The sequence below is a fragment of the Pelophylax lessonae genome, assembly GCF_965119305.1.
Source record: "Pelophylax lessonae genome assembly, chromosome: 6".
Classification (NCBI taxonomy): Eukaryota; Metazoa; Chordata; class Amphibia; order Anura; family Ranidae; genus Pelophylax; species Pelophylax lessonae.
This window is the reverse complement of record NC_138773.1, coordinates 328192918-328215734: the sequence shown is the minus strand read 5'-3', so window position 1 is coordinate 328215734 and position 22817 is coordinate 328192918. Positions and strand designations below refer to the sequence as shown.

Sequence of the window (22817 nt, the reverse complement as noted above, 5' to 3'; positions counted from 1 at the left end):
GTATACAATGTACAACATACAGGGGTATACAATGTACAACATACAGGGGTATACAATGTACAACATACAGGGGTATACAATGTACAACATACAGGGGTATTCAATGTACGGTTAACAGCAAACACACACACACACACACACATCATAGGTTGAACTGGATGGACTGATGTCTTTTTTCAACCTCACTAACTATGTAACTATGTAAGGGTCAAACACTGGAAGGTAATCCAAGGCTAAGTCTTTAGTAGAAGAGACAGGAACTGGCCGAGGTCTTGGGCTGGAGAAGGTAGCAGAATTCATAGTGAAAGCCGGGGTCATGCACAGGAGACTGACAGAATAATAGAGAGAAGTCCTTAAATCAAGCCGGGGTCAAACACGGTAGGTAAACAGGAGCGAGGTTGGTGGAGGAAGCCAAGGGTCAAACCAGGAGGAAGAGATCAAGCAGAGTCAGGAGCAAGCCAGGTCACAACAGGAGATCAAATAGCAGAATGCAGGAGGCACAAGAACACAGGGAAGCTGATTATTATTATTATTATACAGGATTTATATAGCGCCAACAGTTTGCGCAGCGCTTTACAATGTGAGGGAAGACAATGCAGTTACAATACAATTCAAAACAAGAGGAACTAGAGGGCCCTGCTCATTAGAGCTTACAATCTAGAAGCTAATCCATCAATGAGTAGGATCCCACAGCCACCTTTTATAGGCCAGCAGGAGACTGTGTCTGTCACGCATTGCGTACGCGCATTCGCGCCGTTGCGTACGCACGTTCACCATTCTTACGCCAGGGTGTACAGGGATGTGCCAGATGCAGGAAGAGCGCCCATTAGTATTACTGACAATGTTGCCAGCTCTCCTACGGCCATTTCCCTGACAGCCTCCATCTTCCGGGTTCACTTCCCTGCGAGCGCTGCGACGCAGGAGGGGGCGGAACTGGGTGGGAAATTAAAAAAAAAAGTACACAAAACATGACATGATACATTGTAATCTGTTAGGATTACATTACTGTATCACATCATTTCACCTCAGTTTTGTCACTAGTGCTTTAACTACCTCAATACTGGGCACTTAAAGAGGTTGTAAACCCCACATTTTTAATTTTATTTTTTTCAACCTGCAAGAGAAACACATAATGAGGTAGTATGCATTGCATACTAGCTCATTATGAAATACTTACCTGAGAACGAGCCCCCGCCGTGCCGCCCGCTTACCTCTATGACAGGCGACATGTCCAGTCGCCCGTCTTCCGGGATCCCGGCATCCGGCCATCTGATTGGTCGGAGCCGCAGGGTTGACATCACTCCCGCGCACGCGCGCGGGAGCCGACGGTCACGGCACGGGCCTCTGAAGGAACGGCACCAGCGGCCGTTCCTTCAGAGCGCATGCGCCAGTGACGTCACTGGCTGCATGTAAGGTAAATATCTCCTAAACGGTGCATGTTTAGGAGATATTTACAGTACCTATAGGTAAGCCTTATCATAGGATCATCTATAGGTAAAAGTGTCAGAGGAGGGTTTACTTCCTCTTTAAACCCCCTTCCTTCCCCGACCAATTTTCAGCTTTTAGCGCTGTTGCATTTTGAATGGCAATTGCGCGGTCATGCAACACTGTACCTAAACCAAATTTGTGTCATTTTTTCCCCACAAATAGAGCTTTCTTTTGGTGGTATTTGATCACCGCAACGTTTTTTCTTTTTTGGTGCACAAATAAAAAAAGACCGAAAAGTTTGAAAAAAAAAAAGTTTTTTTGTTTATGTTATAAAATTTTGTAAATAGATACGTTATTTCCTGCATTGATGAACACTGATGAGGCCACACTGACAGGCACTGATGAGGAGGCACTGATAGGTAGCACTGATATGCAGCACTGATGGGCACTGATAGGTAGCACTGATATGCAGCATTGGTGGGCACTGATAGGCAGCGCTGATGGGCACTGATAGGCAACACTGATGGGCACTGATAGGTGGCACTGATGGGCACTGATAGGTGGCACTGATGGGCACTGATAGGCGGCACTGATCGGCACTGATAGGCGGCACTGATGGGCACTGATAGGCAGCACTGGTGGGCAATAATGGGCACTGGTGGGCGGCAATGATAGATGGCAATAATGGGCACTGGTGGGCAGCACTGATAGATGGCATTGGTGGGCAGCACTGATAGGGAGGGCACCACTGGCAGGCTCTCTGAGCCCTGATTGCCATCCCTGGTGGTCATGGGGGGGGCATCCCTGGTGGCTGTAGTGGCACCCCCCCCCCCCCCCAGGGCTGCACTGGTAATCAATGTTCTGATTGCCAGCACAGACCCCCCCTGTGATCAGTGAGTAATTAGAAAAACTCACTGATCCCCCTGACTGCAGCACAGATCGTCTTCTTCCCCTCACTGACAAGATCTGTGTGCTGTGTGAGGAGAAGAAGAGATCAAAGCCGTTACAACGGCTGTATTTACATTACATGATGGCTGTGATTGGACACAGCCGTCATGTGATCATGAGGGCCAATCACAGGGCCCTCCTGCCAAAACTTGTTGCTCTGTGTCCGAGGGACACAGGCACATCGAGATCGCGCCGCTGCGCGTGCCTGCGGCGGCGCGATCTCGCTCCTTCTGCAGGACGTTCAGGAACGTCCGATCAGGAGGACGAGACTCCCACCCGGCCGTATATGTACAGTGGCCGGGTGGGAGGTGGTTAAAGGTCCAGTGCCCTGCCTGCACTTTTACTGTTTTATTCCTTTTATTTTTATTCATAATTTTTTATTATTAATTTATTATTTAATTTATTTATTTATTTATTCATTAATATTTTTATTTCATTTTACTGTTTTATTCCTAAGAATTAAAGGCCTACAATATAAAAAAAAAACAGATTTCCATGCGAAACAATGTACCCCTTTGAAATTTAAGAATAATCAGACCGCCAGGGAGGTTAAAACCACTTAATAAAAATAGTTCAAAACTATTAAAGCATATTGATGTAGTGACAATTTAGCTTTAATAATTCTTTAGAAGCAATTCTTCCCAATCACCACAGTGCTCTTAATGCCCTCACCTTAATGGTGTAATATACACCCATGTGTAATAATATCCAGCTCTCTCACATCAGAGTTTCATATCAGGGTCTTTGATGCATCTGTAAAAACCCATCAGGCATTAATGGGGTTACCGTTCTTCTTGGTTTGACGTCAGTTACGGTCCACGCTCCTACAGGCTTCACCCTACGCATTGCGTCACAATAGGGTTTTTTTATGAATGAATCCAACAGTGCGTGGGTTTAACGCTCTTAAAGGGACCACAACCTCACTATTGAGGAGGAACAGCTAAGTGGTTAAGAGTACCCCAGTGAATGGGAGGCCTTACTACAGATGCACCAAGGACCCTGATTTGAAACTCTGATGTGAGAGAAGCAAGCTGGATATTATTACACATGGGTGAATATTACACCATTAAGGTGAGGGCATTGAGAGCACTGTGGTGATTGGAAAGAATTGCTTCAAAAGATTTATTGAAGCTGATAGTCACAATTATTTGCCTTTGATGAATTGTCACTATGTTGATATGCTTTAAAAACGTTGAACATTGGTTATTTTATTTTACACTTACCGTATATACTCGAGTATAAGCCGACCCGAGTATAAGCCGAACGTGTACGGCCTGTCCCGAGCGGCGGCGGCGCATGCGCAATGACGTGTCGGCGCCGGCTGGCCCCATTTTTAAATCTAAAGCACGTCGGGCCGGCCGGGGGACATTTTTTTTTTTGACTCGAGTATATGCCGAGGGGGACGTTTTCAGCACAAAAAAATGTGCTGAAAAACTCGGCCTATACTCGAGTATATACGGTATATTATTTATTTATCAGTTGTGATATATTTTATAGTATGTGTTAACATACTTATATTAGGAATTTGTATCTATTTTATTTTTCTTTACACTTTATTAATTGGTTGAACACCATTTGATGCATGTAGCAACATTTTGATTCTTCACACAGTTAATTTTCACATATTATTGTTTGTGATCCACACTCAGTTTTTGAGGGTTGGTTAAACCAGAAAATATTTAGGAGTTATTCACTTATACACCAATTTCCTGGATTGTTTCCTTGCCAAACGCAAGATCTACATTTCTGTATGAATTAGTTACCAAAATATTCACGTTTTATTTTACATATCATATGTCACGTGTTCTCTTCATAAAGTTTCTTACCAAGCATTGCACATTCACTTTCAATGTTAGGCCCAGCTCCTTCCAGGATGGCTTTAGAAACTCCTGCAACAACACAAAATGTCAGCTTCAAATTGCCAAAATAGGATTCAGCATTTGTTTAGTGAGTAGAACCAGAAACATTATTCTACAAGGTCAAAGGAAACAACGCAACGCAATGAAATACTATGGGAAATATTTTATCTCTTCAATGTGATCCTCCATGAGTAGAACATACTCTTCTCATCACCTTTTCACCCAACACTGATGTATTACACCTCCAACATGACCCTTCATAACATAGAACATACTCTGCTCCTTGCCATCTCTCTACATTTACGATTACACTCACCACCAGTACATCACACCACCAACATGACCCTCCACATGGTAGAAATTGTTTTGCTTCTGATCTTCTCCTTACCTACTGTCTGAATACCCTTACCACCAGAATATCATATCTTCAACATGACCCTACATAAGATAGAACATACCTTACTCCTGACCTTTATTCTACTTTTCTGATTACACTGACCGCCGGGGTATCACATCTCTAACTTGACCCTCCATATGGCAGAAAGTACTGTGCTCCTGACCTTTTCTCTACTTGCTGTCTGATTACACTCACCACCTGGATATCAAATCTCCTACATGACCTTCCATAAAATAGAGCGTACTCTGCTCCTGACCTACTGTATATCCTTCTAATTGCATTTACCACCGGGATATCACACCTCCAACATGACCCTCCATAAGGTAAAAATGACTCTGCTCATGACCTTCTCTCTGCCTTTCTGATTACACTCAACATTGGTGTATCACACCTCCAACGTGATCCTCCATAAGAACGAACATATTCTGCTCCTGGCAGTGTCTCTACTTTTCTAAATACACTCACCACCAGGATATCATACCTCCAACATGACCCTCCATGTGGTAGAAATTGCTTTGCTCCTGATCTTCTCCCTACCAACTTTTTGATTACCATCCTCACAAGGATATCAAATCTCCAACATGACCCTCCATAAGGTAGAACATACTCTGCTCCTGACCTTTACTCTACCTTTCTGATTACACTGACCGCCAGGGTATTACACCTCCAACATGACCCTCCATAAGGTAGAAATTACTCTGCTCGTGACCTTCTCTCTGCCTTTCTGATTACACTCAACATTGGTGTATCACACCTCCAACATGATTCTCCATAAGAATGAACATATTCTGCTCCTGGCAGTGTCTCTACTTTTCTGAATACACTCACCACCAGGATATCATACCTCCAACATGACCCTCAATGGTAGAAATTGCTTTGCTCCTGATCTTCTCTATACCTGCTGTCTGATTACCCTCCCCACCAGGATATCAAATCTCCAACATGACCCTCCATAAGGTAGAACATGCTCTGCTCCTGTCCTTTACTCTACCTTTCTGATTACACTGACCGCCAGGGTATCACCCCTCCAACATGACCCTCCATATGGTGGAAATGACTTTGCTCCTGATCTTTACTCTACCTTTCTGATTATACTGACCGCCAGGGTATCACACCTCCAACATAACCTTCCATAAGGTAGAAATTACTCTGCTCATGACCTTCTCTCTGCCTTTCTGATTACACTCACCACCTGGATATCAAATCTCCAACATGACCCTCCATAAGGTAGAACACACTCTGCTCCTGATCTTTACTCTACCTTTCTGATTATACTGACCGCCAGGGTATCACACCTCCAACATAACCTTCCATAAGGTAGAAATTACTCTGCTCATGACCTTCTCTCTGCCTTTCTGATTACACTCACCACCTGGATATCAAATCTCCAACATGACCCTCCATAAGGTAGAAAATACCCAATGGCTCAATGGGTTGTGTTGTAAGCTCTGCGTTATATGGTCTTTTCTTGTTCTATTTATCTCACAGTTCTTAAAAGGATTTTCACATTTCACAGCAACATTCTTATGAATACCTGATTTAAGGTTGAACGTGCTATTGGTTGAGTTGACAATGATGTCACACTTTTCCTTTGTTATATCTCCAGTTTTCACCTGGTAGGTGAGAGATCCAATCCTCATTTCAGAAACATCCTGTGCCGGAGTTTTCACATTCCCAAAGAAAGCTACAAAACAGATCACAGTGACAAGAGATTATTAAAGCCCCATTATTGCATTCCAGATCATTCCTATTCACGATGAAGTCTTTATTTGTGCTGCTATATTTTTAAAGATTAACCATTATATTTTACTGACTCTGAAACGTTTAGCCTGTCTGACCCCCAAAAACAGTTATCAGAGTATTTGTTTGGAATCAATTCAGCCATTTGAATAATCTTACTGCTGAATGTTAAAGCGGAGTTCCGTTTTTTTTTTTTATAAATACTTCCCAAAGAGTGATCCCCCGTCCTTCATACATCCGCTAATCCGGTTTTAGACAGTTTAATAATGGATTGACAATCATAAAATCTTACTTTATAAAAAGTTTGCTGAGCGCCGCCATCTTTGTCCTGGTCACCCGGAGCCGCAGTATGCAAATGTCTGCCCTGCTTCCTGGTTCAAGATGGAGGGGGCCGATGAATTCAGCGCGAAATCTCACGCATGCCCAGTACTATGCGATCGGAATAGTAAGGGTTTCTATAGGGACGGCTGGGCTCCGCCTATCATCGCGTCATTTCCTGATTGCAAATAACGTGATGAGAGGAGCGGCCGGCCGCCTACGTCACTGCCCATTGCCTCCTGGGAGTGATGAGTGAAGAGCTCCCAGGACCCAGGAAGTGACGGCGCGGGCCGCAGCCACAGAGGGAGGAAGTTGAAGGAAAGGTGAGTATATTTTCTTCTGAAACAAGGTAAGTAAAAAAAAATTCGGGAATATCCAATTCTTTTTCAGGTGACAATAAGGAAGCGGATGGCACAAAATCGAATGTAACGATTTTGCGGCTGGAACTCCGCTTTAATGAAACAATCTACATTCAGAAAAAGACATCCGGGGCATTCCTCATCAATGGCGGCTTTGCACATCCCATCATTACAATGAGGTGCAATGTCTGCAGTATATAGAGTCTATAATGTTCCTGTACATAGCACAGATATAACTTACATTGGGGTTTTTCTTCTTTCTTCTGTCCTCCAGTGCTGATCTTTTTCTCCAGCTCAGAGGAGAAAGCCTGAAATATACAGGATGATATTTTCCTGTGAAATTGCTCATTACATTGGAGAACCACAAAATCGTACAACATTCTGTTACTCCACTCTTCTAACCACAATCACATGAAAACTCTTCATTACCTCTATAGTTTCTGTGTCACTCGGGTGCAGCATGAAATCCACTTGTTTCAGATATTGGGGTTGTTTTGTGCTGCTGAACTCCAGAATCTCCTCATACATTGAGGCAGCCACATTATTCCTGGGAAATCCTAGAACTCCAGTTCCAATTGCGGGGATTGTGATAGATCTGTATTGTTTGGTTTCTGCGGTGCTCAGACAGTCGCTCAAAATTTTTCTCAGAATCTGTCAACACATAAGATCTGATTCTAATACAGGTGGGTGATGGTGCAGAAGAGTTGTACAGATATGGATGGTGGATGGACAAGTGGATGGATGGATGGTGAACGGATGGACCGATGGATGGATGGTGGGCAAATGGGTGGATGGATAGTTGACAGATGGACAGATAAATGGTGGACAGATGGGTGGGTGGTGAACAGATGGACAAATGAATGGATGGTGAGATGGATAGGTGATGAACAGATGCATGGTGGACCGATGCAGGGTAGATGGATGGGTGCTAGACAGATGGATGGATGGTAGATGTGGCAAACACAGCCACTGTATATTGTCCTTCGTGTATGCATTATGTTTATTGCATGTGTATACTTTTAAGAACCAAGTGTTTGTAGTGTGGTTTGTGTGGAGAGAGTGAGAACTCTTTCACTTGGGACTATCATATGTCTGAGCAGTGTCCCTCAGGAGATGGGTGGGGGTTTGTTATTGTTAAATACCTGCCTTCTATTGTCCTATTGTTTGTCTGGCAGAGTAAGGTTATTATGGGATGTTCAGCTTTGTGTGTGGAATGTCTCGAAGAGGGAGGGGTTTTGGCAGAGTGTAGATCCCTTGTTTTTTCAATAAACAAGGCATTCTAGTGTTTGACCTCCAAGCTATGTGTAGTCTGGTTATTGGAGGGTTGGGAATATTATACGCTACCAGGATTATTGTATGCTGTGTCTGACTACTAGTGGAGATATCGTGGTGGATCATACTGCTACTCCGCTACAGTAGACATATGGGTGGATTAAAGGATGGTGGAGGGATGGATGCTGGGCAGATGGATGGATGGTAAATAGATGGATGGGTGGTGAATAGATGGATGAATGATGGACAGATGGGTGGATGTCAAAAGCTTATGGTAGCAACGTAATTCTTTTTAGCAATGCACATGGTGGTTTATAAGTTGCTAATAAATAATATGGTGAAAAGACTCATTTACTATGGCTTTAAATTTAAAGAATGACAGAGGAAGATGTAAACTTGTTAAGTTAGCATGGTAGACACCTACTGGGCCTAAAGTGATAATAAAGTTTTTCTTTTTTTTCAAATATCAAACATCATACTTACCGGCTTTGTAATGGTTTCGTACAGAGTAGCCCAGATCCTCCTCTTCTAGGGTCCTGTCAGGAAGGTCCTGCCAGAAGACAAGTTGGCAACCGCAGGCAAGGTCCTGCCCCTGGAATCTCCCAAGGAAGAAGTACACTTAACTAACGCCAACGCGTTAGCGTGCGCTAATTGGCTAATTGGCCAACGCCAATGCGCCAGGATGCGAATTTGAGTGCGCATGCGCACGCTAATGTGCGCGGCGCACCTCATGATAGTTTAGGCGCCAAAAGGGCTATTTAAGCTGGATCTGCTCCCAGGATCAGTGCTGTCTCATCTACAGCGTTCCGTGCCAGTCCTGCTTCATGTTACCTGTGTTGTTCCTAAAATCTTGACCCGGCTTGCCTCTGGCTACTTGAGTTCTCTGCCTGCACCGACCCCAGCCTGTTCTTTGACCATTCTCCAGTCTCTCCACTTGTACCTGATCTGACTTCTCTGTGTATGACCCTGATTGTCTGACTCTGCTTACCTTCCAGTATTCCCCGAGGCTCTCTAGTTGCTGCATTGGTCTAACTACTCCCAGGACACCTGCCTCCATCTGGAACTCTACACTACCAGCAATCCTGCAGCCTGCACGTCCACCGGCACTCGTGCCACTCTGCACTCTGCTCCTCCTGTTTACTCTATCAGGGGCTCTGAGTCAGTGGTGTAAGAGAGGCCTTCCTCCGCACATTCAGGCTCTACCTACCAGGTACCTGACAGGTCCCCCGTCGATGCTCCTGGTGTGCACTTGCTATGGAGACACTTATGTGTGCCCATTCCTCACTGGCTGTGATTGACAGCGGTGGAAGCCAATGGGAGACAGATACTGGGAGAGCAGCCACTCTCGTGTACTGGATCTTGATCGGGCTTGGGTAAGTTTGGGGGGGGGGGGGGTTGCAGGGGGAAGCTGCATACTGAAAGTTTTTTCACCTTCATGCATAGAATTCATGAAGGTAAAATAACTTCAATCTTTAGAACCACTTTAAGAAGACATTTAAAGAGGACCTGTACTCTGAAAGCAAGACCCAGCTAATCCTTTAAGCTGGATACACACTAACCAACATTTGTGGTTAGATTTCCTTCAGATTTACCTTTTCTATGTAGTGGAAGGGCCTGCCAGATTGCATACAAATTGAAAGTGTTTAGGTTTGACCTCATATTATATGGTTTTGGTAAATCTAAAGGAAAAAGTCTTCAGAAAATCTTATAGTGTGTATGACCCATTACCCATTACTGACATACCATGCCTTTTTTGTGCACTGTGTCTCTGTGTGGAGGCGGCCATCTTGATAGAGAAGCAGGGCTTTGCTTCCTCATGTCAGGGCTGTCCTCCTGATGACTGGTGATGTGGTGAGTTAAAGGGTAATGACAGAGGTGGAGGAAGCAGAGATCCACAGAAGGGATGAGGCAGAAGCAAGGAGATCCTTTCATTGCAGGTTCTCAGGTACATCTTCATTTCCAGTAAAGAGAACAGTGAACACCGCAGTAGTGACATCAACAGATTTCACTCCAAATCAGTGCCATAGATAATCTCACTCTGCAGATATAAAGCTATGAGGCTACAGAACAGAAGTGCCTAGGCACAGAACGTACCCTGCTATCAGGAGTATCCAACTGTTAATTTTCAGGAGGAAATCAAGAAAAAAGATGTACATGTTCTGTATAACACAGCAAACTTTTTTTGAGTTCAGGTCCACTCTAAGAAATATTTTTATTTTAGTTGAGGAAAATTCATGTTCTTTTCAGGTTTGTACATGACACTCCTGGAGCATCTTTGTTCCAGGTTATTTGGGTTTGCTTGTTGATGATGGACGAGTCTAAAGTCACTTTAAATGTGAGCCATAGAGTGAAGTGTCCTTGTTGGGACTTACAACACAAGAAATACAACACCTTGACAGTATTACAGAAACAGCTCCATATATACATACTGTATCCTGCATAGGATATCTCTTATCGGGAAAATGTCAGATTGAGGGATGAGAAAGCAATCAGCCAGAAGGTGAAGGAAGATGGTTAGTTTGAAATAATCAAACTGTGACCTTAGGCTGCCATTATTGCCACTGCAACTCAACAGGCATCAGAGCGAAATGACTTCAGGTCTGCCTTGCTAAGGAATGAACTGGATCTGAGACTGCTATTTCTGTAACCCATTATCTGCTATCAAGTTAAGTAAAAATTTAATTTTTATTTAGTTTTTTTCTAGTTGTGAGTAAGTGTGCCATTATTCACTGCTACTATATAGAGTGGCCTGCATTACATATTTAATGGGCTTCCTTGGAGTCACTGCAAACAAATGTTGGTCAAACACTACAACCATTACACTTCTGTAAAATATTGTTATATGTTCTTATGGCTGAGAGGAATAATCACTCTTCCATGCAATGCCAAGCCGCTGCAAGTAAAGCCAACAGAATACTGGGATGTATAAAAAAGGGGATTCACTCCAGAAATAAAGAGATTATTCTCCCACTCTACAAGACTCTGGTCCGGCCACATCTGGAGTATGCTGTCCAGTTCTGGGCACCGGTCCTCAGGAAGGATGTGCTGGAACTGGAGAGAGTCCAGAGAAGGGCAACAAAAATAATTAGGGGAATGGAGGACATCAGCTATGAGGAAAGACTACAAGCACTGAACCTATTCTCTCTGGAGAAGAGACGATTGAGGGGGGATATGATATCAATGTACAAATACTGTACTGGTGACCCGAGCATAAGGAACATACTATTTAGAGTAAGGGAATACAATAAGACACGTGGCCACTCACTAAAACTAGAGGAAAGGTGGTTTAACCTTAAAATGCGTAAGAGGTTCTTCACTGTAAGAGAAGTAAGGATGTGGAATTCTCTTCCACAAGCAGTCGTATCAGCAGGGAGCATTGATAGTTTCAAAAAACTATTAGATGGGCACCTTAGAGACCACAACATACAGGGGTATACAATGTACAACATACAGGGGTATACAATATACAACATACAGGGGGTATACAATGTACAACATACAGGGGTATACAATGTACAACATACAGGGGTATACAATGTACGGTTAAAAGCAAACACACACACACATCATAGGTTGAACTGGATGGACTTGTGTCTTTTTTCAACCTCACTAACTATGTAACTATGTAACTATGTAATTTCCATACCTTCTCAGAAGAAGCACCTTCCCACTGTGGAACCACAGCATGGATAACAATGTCACAGGACAGCTTACAGCCATCGGTAACAAATATGGAGCCGTCTTCCACCTGCTTCCCCTGTCTCTCTGTATTCAGAAGATCCTGGAGGTTGTCTCCGGCCTTCCTGAACAAAGCCTTGGACACGGCTCCAGAACGAAGATTTAGCTCTTTCCCCACACTGTTCACCACCACATTGGTCTACAGAAAGAAGACAGATCATCACTGTTAAATCCAGAAGGAGACAACATTTAGAGAAGTTACGGACTTAAAATTTTACCAATTACAGTCATTTACAATAGCAAGTGAACCCCATGGAAACTGTTGACTTTACAACATATTTGAACAGGCAGACATTAGATATTTATTCAAACAGTGCCTACAGATAAAGGATATACTGTATACTTGAAAAAATGACAAATATAACTAACATGGTATATTTATTCATCGTATCTAAATAAACAAAAATGTATATTTTTCACATGGAAAAAGTAAGTACAACCCTACATTTACCACCACTTCAAACCCATTAAATTGAAATCAGGCGTTCCTGATAAGGCAATAATATTTAGAACCTCCTAAGGGTCCTTTCACACAGGCTTTCCGCCCGGCGGACTCCGTTTTGCTCAGCAGGGATCGTTCCGCCTATCCCCCCCTCAGCAGGCGGATGACAGCTCTGTCTTCACTTACTTTGCAGAGACGGAGCTGTCAGATCCCTGCTCTCCTCTATGGGAGATCGGATGAAAGCGTACCGCCTGTCCATTTTCATCCAATCCAATCCTCCTGGCGGATGGAAAATAGGGTTTCCATCCCTCTGGATTTCCCAGACCACATCAGATCGGAGAGCAGCGGGTGTCAGTTGACCTCGGATATCTAAAGTCTGGTCTTCTCTATTGATACATGTGGTGTTTTCATTCCAGAATCAAATGCGCTCTCAAAGGCTCCCCCAAAAGAAGGTTGTGGATGCCTATGAGTTGGGCAAGGGTGTATAATTTAAACATTTGCTAATTTGTTCAGAACTAGCTGGCAGAACAAATTCAACCTAATGCTGACTAATGATAAAATAAGTCTCCAGGAACCCAAAAATTACATCCCAAGATCTGCAGATAAGACTTGCAACAGTTAGTGTCAACAAGCATGCATCTACAATCAGAAAAAAGTTGCACCAATTTAACTTACATAGGAGGTGTGTCAGGAAAAAGTCTTTGTTGCCCAGTAAGAATATGAAACAAGTCTACAGTTTGCCAATAAACATATAGGCAAAGACCAGACCTTCTAAAACAATGTGCTGAAGACTAATCAATCAAAGATTTCTAAAACAATTTGGTAAAAAATGATCAATCAAAGACCAGGCCTTCTAGAACAATGTGCTGTAAACTGTTCTAGAAGGCCTGGTCTTTGATTAGTTCATTTTCAACACATTGTTCCATAAGGTCTGGTTTCTGACTGATCAGTCTTCAGCGCTTAGTTCTACAAGGCCTGGTCTTTGATTGATCATTCTTTAGAACATTGTTCTAGAAGACCTGGTCTTTGATTGATCAATGTGCTGAAGTCTGATCAATCAAAGACTTTGCCTTCTGGAACAATTTGTTAAATAATGATTAATCAAAAACCAGATATTCTGGGACAATGTGCTGAAGACAGACCAAGCTTTCTGGAACAACCCGCTAAAGACTGGTTCATCAAAGGCCAGGCTTTCTGGAACAACCCGCTAAAGACTGGTTCATCAAAGGCCAGGCTTTCTGAAACAACGCGCTAAAGACTGGTCCATCAAAGGCCAGGCTTTCTGAAACAACACGCTAAAGATTGGCCCATCAAAGGCCAGGCTTTCCAAAACAACGTGCTAAAGACTGGTCCATCAAAGGCCAGGTTTTCTGAAACAACGTACTAAAGACTGGTCCATCAAAGGCCATGCTTTCTGAAACAACGTGCTAAAGACTGGTTCATCAAAGGCCAGGTTTTCTGAAACAACGCGCTAAAGACTGGTCCATCAAAGGCTAGGCTTTCCAAAACAACGTGCTAAAGACTGGCCCATCAAAGGCCAGGCTTTCCGAAACAATGTGCTAAAGACTGGTCCATCAAAGGCCAGGCTTTCTGAAACAACGCGCTAAAGACTGGCCCATCAAAGGCCAGGCTTTCTGAAACAACGCGCTAAAGACTGGTCCATCAAAGGCCAGGCTTTCTGAAACAACGCACTAAAGACTGGTCCATCAAAGGCCAGGCTTTCTGAAACAACGTGCTAAAGACTGGTTCATCAAAGGCCAGGCTTTCTGAAACAACGCGCTAAAGACTGGTCCATCAAAGGCCAGGCTTTCTGAAACAACACGCTAAAGATTGGCCCATCAAAGGCCAGGCTTTCCGCAACAACGTGCTAAAGACTGGTCCATCAAAGGCCAGGTTTTCTGATACAACGTGCTAAAGACTTGTCCATCAAAGGCCAGGCTTTCTGAAACAACGTGCTAAAGACTGGTTCATCAAAGGCCAGGCTTTCTGAAACAACGCGCTAAAGACTGGTCCATCAAAGGCCAGGCTTTCTGAAACAACGCGCTAAAGACTGGCCCATCAAAGGCCAGGCTTTCCGAAACAATGTGCTAACGACTGGTCCATCAAAGGCCAGGCTTTCTGAAACAACGTGCTAAAGACTGGTCCATCAAAGGCCAGGCTTTCTGAAACAACGCGCTAAAGACTGGTCCATCAAAGGCCAGGCTTTCTGAAACAACGCGCTAAAGACTGGCCCATCAAAGGCCAGGCTTTCTGAAACAACGTGCTAAAGACTGATCCATCAAAGGCCAGGCTTTCTGAAACAATGTGCTGAATTCAGTCTGATAAATTAAAGATCAGACCTTCTAGAACAATGTTATAAAGACTGATGATTTAAAGATCAGACCTTCTAGAACCATGTGCTAAAGACTGGTCCATCAAAGGCCAGGCTTTCTGAAACAACGCGCTAAAGACTGGCCCATCAAAGGCCAGGCTTTCCGAAACAATGTGCTAACGACTGGTCCATCAAAGGCCAGGCTTTCTGAAACAACGTGCTAAAGACTGGTCCATCAAAGGCCAGGCTTTCTGAAACAACGCGCTAAAGACTGGTCCATCAAAGGCCAGGCTTTCTGAAACAACGCACTAAAGACTGGTCCATCAAAGGCCAGGCTTTCTGAAACAACGTGCTAAAGACTGGTTCATCAAAGGCCAGGCTTTCTGAAACAACGCGCTAAAGACTGGTCCATCAAAGGCCAGGCTTTCTGAAACAACACGCTAAAGATTGGCCCATCAAAGGCCAGGCTTTCCGCAACAACGTGCTAAAGACTGGTCCATCAAAGGCCAGGTTTTCTGATACAACGTGCTAAAGACTTGTCCATCAAAGGCCAGGCTTTCTGAAACAACGTGCTAAAGACTGGTTCATCAAAGGCCAGGCTTTCTGAAACAACGCGCTAAAGACTGGTCCATCAAAGGCCAGGCTTTCTGAAACAACGCGCTAAAGACTGGCCCATCAAAGGCCAGGCTTTCCGAAACAATGTGCTAACGACTGGTCCATCAAAGGCCAGGCTTTCTGAAACAACGTGCTAAAGACTGGTCCATCAAAGGCCAGGCTTTCTGAAACAACGCGCTAAAGACTGGTCCATCAAAGGCCAGGCTTTCTGAAACAACGCGCTAAAGACTGGCCCATCAAAGGCCAGGCTTTCTGAAACAACGTGCTAAAGACTGATCCATCAAAGGCCAGGCTTTCTGAAACAATGTGCTGAATTCAGTCTGATAAATTAAAGATCAGACCTTCTAGAACAATGTTATAAAGACTGATGATTTAAAGATCAGACCTTCTAGAACCATGTGCTGAAGACTGCTCCATCAAAGACTAGGCCTTCTGGAACAATTTATTGAATAATGATCAATCAAAAAGCAGACCTTCTGGAACAACGTGCTCAAGACTGATCAATCAAAGCTGGAGTTCATTGGACACAGTAACAAGACATGTTTGGTGCAAACTCAAGAGAGCATTATAGGAGAAGAATTGCACAACATCTGTGGAGTATGGCAAAAATGTTGTGGCGTTTCTTTGCTGCTTCAGGGTCTGGGCAGTCCGCAATCATCAGACTAACTATGAATTCTGAATGACATCAAAGTGTTCTTACAAAGTCCCAAAAAGAGCACTGCTCTGAAATTCTATTTCTCTTTCCCAGTCCCGGAGGTGTCAATTGCTATGCACCACCTCTGACTCAAACAAGCATGCCACACTCTGATGATGCCATCAGAATATGACCTGCTTGTTCGTCAAAGCGTGTTTGATGAGAATGTTAGGCAATTCAATTCAATTGAATAAGAAATTTATCTTTCAACATAAAAATTATAGGAAATCCACCAAAGAATAGGTCAGAAAGAAGAAATGAAGGGCTGTGGACTGACCTAGTCAACACCCTGATTTAAATCCCAATGCAATGCTGTGGGAAAGGGTGAGGGAGTTAAAAAAAGGCAGTTCATGCAAGGAAACCCACAAACATTTTGCACTGAATGAACTTTGCATAGAGGAGTGTTAAACAAATTTTGATGTCAAAGACTGGCAGGCAGTTATGCAAGATGCCTACAAGAAGTCATTTCTGTTACAGAAGGCAATACCAGCTTCTGAGGCAAAGGGTGTAAGCAATTTTTTGACTGTACACCATTGTACATCTGTTGATACCTTTGTTAAATAGATCATTGAAAAGGCAAAATTTACATGTGTTTTTATTCAAGTAAATCACTTTTATCTGTAGGCATTGTTTGAATAAAGATCTAATGTCTACCTGTTCAAAAATTTCTATTTTTTTCACATGACTGTCACTGTAAGCTATCCAGGTCAATGAAACATTTAATGAATATATGTACAGTGCATCCAGAAAGTATTCACAGCGCTTCACTTTTTTCACATTTTGTTATGTTAGGGCTCTTTCACACGGGCGGTCCGATCAGATCCGCCTGTCAGTTTTTTAGGCGGATCTGATCGGATCCTCCATGCAGCTCTATGGGGCAGCGGGTGTCAGCGGAGACACCTCCGCTGACACCCGCTGCCATCCGCATCCGATCCTGTGCTGAAATCTGGACGGATGGAAACCCTATTTTTCCATCCGTTCAGTAATCGGAGCGGATCTGATGAGAGCGGACAGGCGGTCCGCTCTCCTCCGATCCCCCATAGAGGGCAGCGGGTGCTGAGACACCTCCCTCTCCGCTCTGCAAGCGGAGACGGAGCTGTCATCCGCCGGCTCAGCGGGGATCGCGGATCGATCCCCGCTGAGCAACACGGATCCGCCTACGGAGGCGGACCGTGTGAAAGAAGCCTTACAGTCTTATTCTCAAAATTCTACAAACAATCCCCCATAATGACAACGTGAAAGAAGTTTGTTTGAAATTTTTGCAAATTTATTTAAAATAAAACATAAACAAAATCCCATGTACATAAGTATTCACACCCTTTGATCAATACTTTGGTGAAGCTCCTTTGGCACCAATTCCAGCCTCCAGTATTTCTGAGTATGATGCTACAAGCTTGGCACTCCTATTTTTGGGCAGTTTCTCCCATTCTTCTTTCCAGGACTTCTCAAGCTCCATTAGGTTGGATGGGGGAGGGTCGGTGCACAGCCATTTTCAGATCTCTCCACAGATTTTCAATCTGGTTCAAGTTTGGTCTCTGGCTGGGCCACTCAAGGACATTCACAGAGTTGTCCCATAGGCACTCCTTTGTTATCTTGGCTGTGTGCTTAAGGTTGTTGTCCTGTTGGAAGATGAACCTTCACCCCAGTCTGAGGTCCAGAGCGCTCTGGAGAAGGTTTTCATCAAGGATGTCTCTGTACATTGCTGCATTCATCTTTCCCTCAATCCTGACTAGTCTCCCAGTTCTTCACCATGCTTTACTGTAGGGACTAGACATTAAGCTCGTTAAATTAACGGGCGCTAGAACATATGTGGTCAAACATTTGTAAAAACAGACTTGTTCCAATTTCAATATCTCTTTATTGTAATTTTTCACATAACAAAATAATATACAAACCACAAAAAAATAGTACAAAATCCAGTAGCAAAAACAAGAACAACATTGTTGCAGTAAATTTGTCAGTTATAACATTATACTACCAGAGGAAAAGGAAGAGAAAAAAAAAAAAAACAACCACTCCTCCCCTTCCTTCCAGTATAGTTTTGACCCCCACTCAGGGGGTTACCATATTTAGAATACTGTTATTTCAAATCTCTCTCATTTAACATTAATTTTTATGGAGGGAGGTAAAGCAAGTCTAAAACTGCCTAACGATATTTATATTATCCCAGCTGCTTTAATCCTATTCCAATGTTACTATGCATCTTCTATTATTTAACCATGATTTCCAACTAACTTCAAACATTTTCTTTGTTGCACTTAAGGTAGCCACAATTTTTTCCATCTGACATTGTTGATTTAATAATTCAACCGCGTCGGATGGAGTTGGTACCTCCTGAGAGTTCCATCTTCTAGTGATTAAAGCTTTGCCGCTAATAAGAGATGCATAACTACTACTCGGAACTCCAGGGGAATCTCGTATATATTTAAGTGAAGGATCGCCATTTCAGAGTTTGGGACTATATTTTTTCCCACCAGTTCTGATACCAGGGAGAATATTCTGTACCAAAATGCTCTAATCGATCTGCAGTCCCAAATTATATGAAATAACGATCCTTGCTCACCGCATTCTCTCCAACATAATGCTGATGTTGAGGAATAGAATCTCGACAATTTCATGGGAGTTAAATACCAAAAATTCAAGATTTTTTGGTATAACTCCCAATGGTTGATACATTTGAATGAGATGTATGTAATATCAAAGGCTTTCAACCAGCTTATTTCGGGAAAAACTTTCCCCAATATTCTCTCCCATTTCAAAACAGTAGTGGATTTAGAGTAAATATTATGTTTATTCAATATATCGTAGATAATTGAAATACCATTAGAGGTAGTCATTGGTTCTTGATACAATTTATACATAGTAGTTGGTAATTTAAGATATAAAGTGAGATTGTTCTTCTGTAAAAACGAACGTATTTGATAATAGCTCATTAATGCTGATGGTGGTATTTTGTACCGATCTGTCAAACTCTCAAATGAATAGATACCTGTGTCGCTATACAAATCTTTCAAACTATCAACACCACTTCTTAACCATAGGTTTATATCAAGGTTAGGGATAAAGCACGAAAGAACTGCCAGTGGAGTGGGGAATTCGCACATCATCCCATGTTCTAGTAGCTTTTCTACAATTTCTGCCCAGACTGTTAGGGCTGTTAACCACTATAGATTGTATAACAGGGACCTCGGCTCCTAATATTACAGCCAACATTGTGATTCTAAGGTTCTCCTGTTTACAGTCGTTCATCTCTATTCTCAGCCATCTTTTATGCTGCTCAGGAGACCACCAATACTTCAGTTGGTCAAGGAAAGATGCTCTATAATATGCGAGAACCGAAGGGACCCCCATCCCTCCATGCCTCCTATGTCTCCTCATAATAAGGGATGAGCATCGAGGTGGTTTCCCTTGCCATATAATTTGGTTAAATTGCTTTTGAACCGAAGTGCAATATTGAGATGGAAGGGTAATTGGCAATGTACGGAACAAGTAAAGTAATTTAGGCAAAATAATCATTTTTAACGTAGCCACTCTTCCTGCTGTGGTCAAGTCTTGTATTTTTAAATCCCTAGCTTGTAATGATAGGTTATCCAAAAACGGTTTATAATTATGATCGTAAAGCTGGGAAGTATGTGGGGTTAGGATAATCCCCAAGAAAGGTATACATGGAGACCATGCAAATGAAAATTTCGCTTTTATCCGTTTTTGTGCCAAAGTGGTGATATTAATGCCCATAATTTGTGATTTTGTAATATTTAATTTATAAAATGACACTGTGCTAAATTAATTTATCATTCTCTCAACCTCTATCAAGGAAGAGAGTGGGTTTGTGATGATTAACATAACGTCATCAGCAAACAAGCTGATCTTATGTTCTATTTCAGCGACCCTCCAGCCAGTTATCCCCGCGTTGTCCCTAACGCTCTGAGCAAAAGGCTCCATAAGCAACGCGAAGAAAACTGGCGAAAGGGGACATCCCTGCCTCGTCCCATTGGTTATCCCAATGGTTTTAGATTTTTAGATAATAATCCAGATAATGATACATTCGCTGTTGGCGCAGAATAAAGAGCCATTATATTCTTTTTCAGCCATCCCTCTATCCCAAACTTACCCAAAACTGCTTCTAAGTAGCCCCAATGGATCCTGTCGAACGCCTTCTCCGCATCCAAAGATAGGAGCAGTGAAGGCGACTTGTTCCGCTCGGTCAGCTCTGCGCGTGTCCTCGATGTTGCTAGGGCAACAGGGACGCTATGCGCAGATCTGACTACGTCATGTGGCTCTCGCATTGTTAGAAAAAAAGAACGAGATAAGCGAAAGCCTCTGTCAGCTCTGCGTCCCTGTTGCCCTAGCAACATCAGGGACATGCGCACAGCTGACTGAGCGGCTCTCGCTTATCTCGTTCTTTTTTTCTAACAACGGGAGAGCCGCATGACGTAGTCAGCTCTGCGCATAGCGTCCCTGTTGCCAGAGCTGACCGAGTGGCTCTCGCATGACATTGCTCGCCCGACCGCCACTTGTAACGGCCGCTGCCACTTAGCAGTAAGTCCACGCGAGCGCGCACCCGCCGCGTGCCCACGCACACCCGCCGCTTCAACAGTTTCGCCCGGTGTCCAGTCGGATAACGCCTTCCGTCAAAAAATGCATCTGACAGACTGCGCATGACGTTAAAAAAAATTATATATACATATATATATATATATATGTATATATATATATTTTTTTTTAATACTAATATTTCATATTTGGTTTTTAATATGTATCTTTAGTATTTCGTTATATTTAGTATTTCTTAATTTCTTATTTTTTATTATTTACTTTTTATTATTATTATTTAGTGTACTTAGGAGCTGCTTTTAATGAATTCATTACACGGCCGCTGTCTTGTCGGATAATGCCTCCCCGCCTCTTCTCAGTCAGCTGTTCTTCCCGCACTGTCTCCCGCCGAAAAATGCAACTGACGGACTGCGCACGCGCAATAATTACGTCAACCCCAGCTGAGCGGAGCAGTCAGCTGGAGTGACGTCATTTACCGCACATGCACAGTCCGTCAGATACATTTTTCAACGGAAGGCATTATCCGACAGGACACCGGCCGCCGGAAGTCTCTGCTCTCCAAGTCCCAACGGCTGTCCGTGGGGCACATGCACAGTAGCGCAATCCCACGGACACAGGGACTGGACGCAGAGACACTTGTACTTTATATGTATAGATGGTATTGGCCAGGTGATGAGTGGTACCTGGTTTCCTCCCGACATGAGGTTTGCCATTCAGGCCAAAAAGTTCTATCTTTGTTTCTTTAGACCAGATCATTTTGTTTCACATGGTCTGAGAGTCCTTCAGGTTCCTTTTGGCAAACTCGAGGCGGGCTGTCATGTGCCTTATATTGAGGAGTGGCTTCCATCTGGCCACTCCCATACAGGCCTGATTGGTGGAGTGCTGCACAGATGGTTGTTCTTCTGGAAAGTTCTCCTTTCTCCAAAGAGAAATGCTGAAGCTCTGTCAAAGTGACCATCGGGTTCTTGGTCACCTCCCTGACTAAGGCTCTTCTCCCCCGATCACTCAGTTTAGCCAGCCGTTCGTTCTAGGAAGAGTCCTGGTGGTTCCAAACTTCTTGCATTTACAGATGATGGAGGCCACTGTGCTCATTGGGACCTTCAATGCTGCAGAAATGTTTCTGTACCCTTCCCCAGATCTCTGCCTCCATACAATCCTGTCTCCGAGGTCTACAGACAATTTCTTGGACTTCATGGCTTGGTTTGTGCTCTGACATGCACTGTTAACTGTGGAACCTTATATAGACAGGTGTGTGCCTTTCCAAATCATGTCCAATCACCTGAATTTACCACAGGTGGACTCTAATCAAGTTGTAGAAACATCTCAAGGATGATCAGTGGAAACAGGATGCACCTGAGCTCAATTTTGAGTGTCATGGCAAAGGGTGTGAATACTTATGTACACAGGATTTTTTTTTTTTGTTTTTTTGTTTTTAAAAAATTGCAAAGATTCCAAACAAACTTATTTTATGTTGTCATTAATGGGGGATTTGTAGAATTTTGAGGAAAATATTGAATAAAATCCATTTTGGAATAAGGCTGTAACATAACAAAATGTGGAAAAAGGGAAGCGCTGTGAATACTTTCTGGATGCACTGTATAAGTGTAGATAACTACACATTTTATATAAAGTATAAAGTGTGTGTGTATATATATATATATATATATATTTAAATAAAGGCCAGGGGTCTAAACTTCATACATTTCTGTCAAGTTCATTAGGCAATCTTCGTGACTTATGTTCCTTGGCTCACATCTTTGTTTATTGGCAGTACTGTAGAATGTCACATCTTGTGATATGTTACTACGCGGCATAGATGTTTGTGAGTGGTCATCCTGCACTTTGAAAATGCAATACTGTCATTTTTGCACTCTTCATGTTTCAGCCATGCGTTCAGTTCTGCACCAAACCACCAAGACCCCATGATACATATTATCCACTGATAGTTATGAAGGCAGTTCCTATAGACTGATACTTTCTGAAAGCATAATTATTTAGGTAATGCTCTGCTTCTACAGCAGTCTCACAGGTATGGCATAGGCATATTTATATTGGTCCATGTTGGAACAATGTACCTATGCAATACAATCCATATCTGGGGTTCGTTTTAAAAAAAAAAAAACAGAATGCTCACCATGCTTG

At 43.1% G+C, this 22817-nt stretch overlaps 2 protein-coding genes across 4 annotated transcripts in view; both read right to left on the bottom strand.

Moving 5' to 3' along the window:
* LOC309557592 (protein mono-ADP-ribosyltransferase PARP14-like) overlaps positions 1-22817 on the bottom strand; it is a 247325-nt gene that overhangs the window by 48604 nt on the left and 175904 nt on the right. The window lies entirely within an intron of this gene.
* Positions 1-22817, bottom strand: part of LOC309557743 (protein mono-ADP-ribosyltransferase PARP14-like) — a gene marked incomplete at its 3' end in the record, with an annotated part of 53742 nt that overhangs the window by 13139 nt on the left and 17786 nt on the right. The window contains exons 4-8 of the mRNA XM_082260514.1: positions 11968-12198; positions 7479-7700; positions 7291-7357; positions 6167-6316; positions 4203-4265 (exon numbers count right to left, since the gene is read on the bottom strand). Of these exons, the coding sequence (XP_082116640.1) occupies positions 4203-4265; positions 6167-6316; positions 7291-7357; positions 7479-7700; positions 11968-12198 (733 nt within the window). The remainder of the gene's footprint in view (positions 1-4202; positions 4266-6166; positions 6317-7290; positions 7358-7478; positions 7701-11967; positions 12199-22817) is intronic.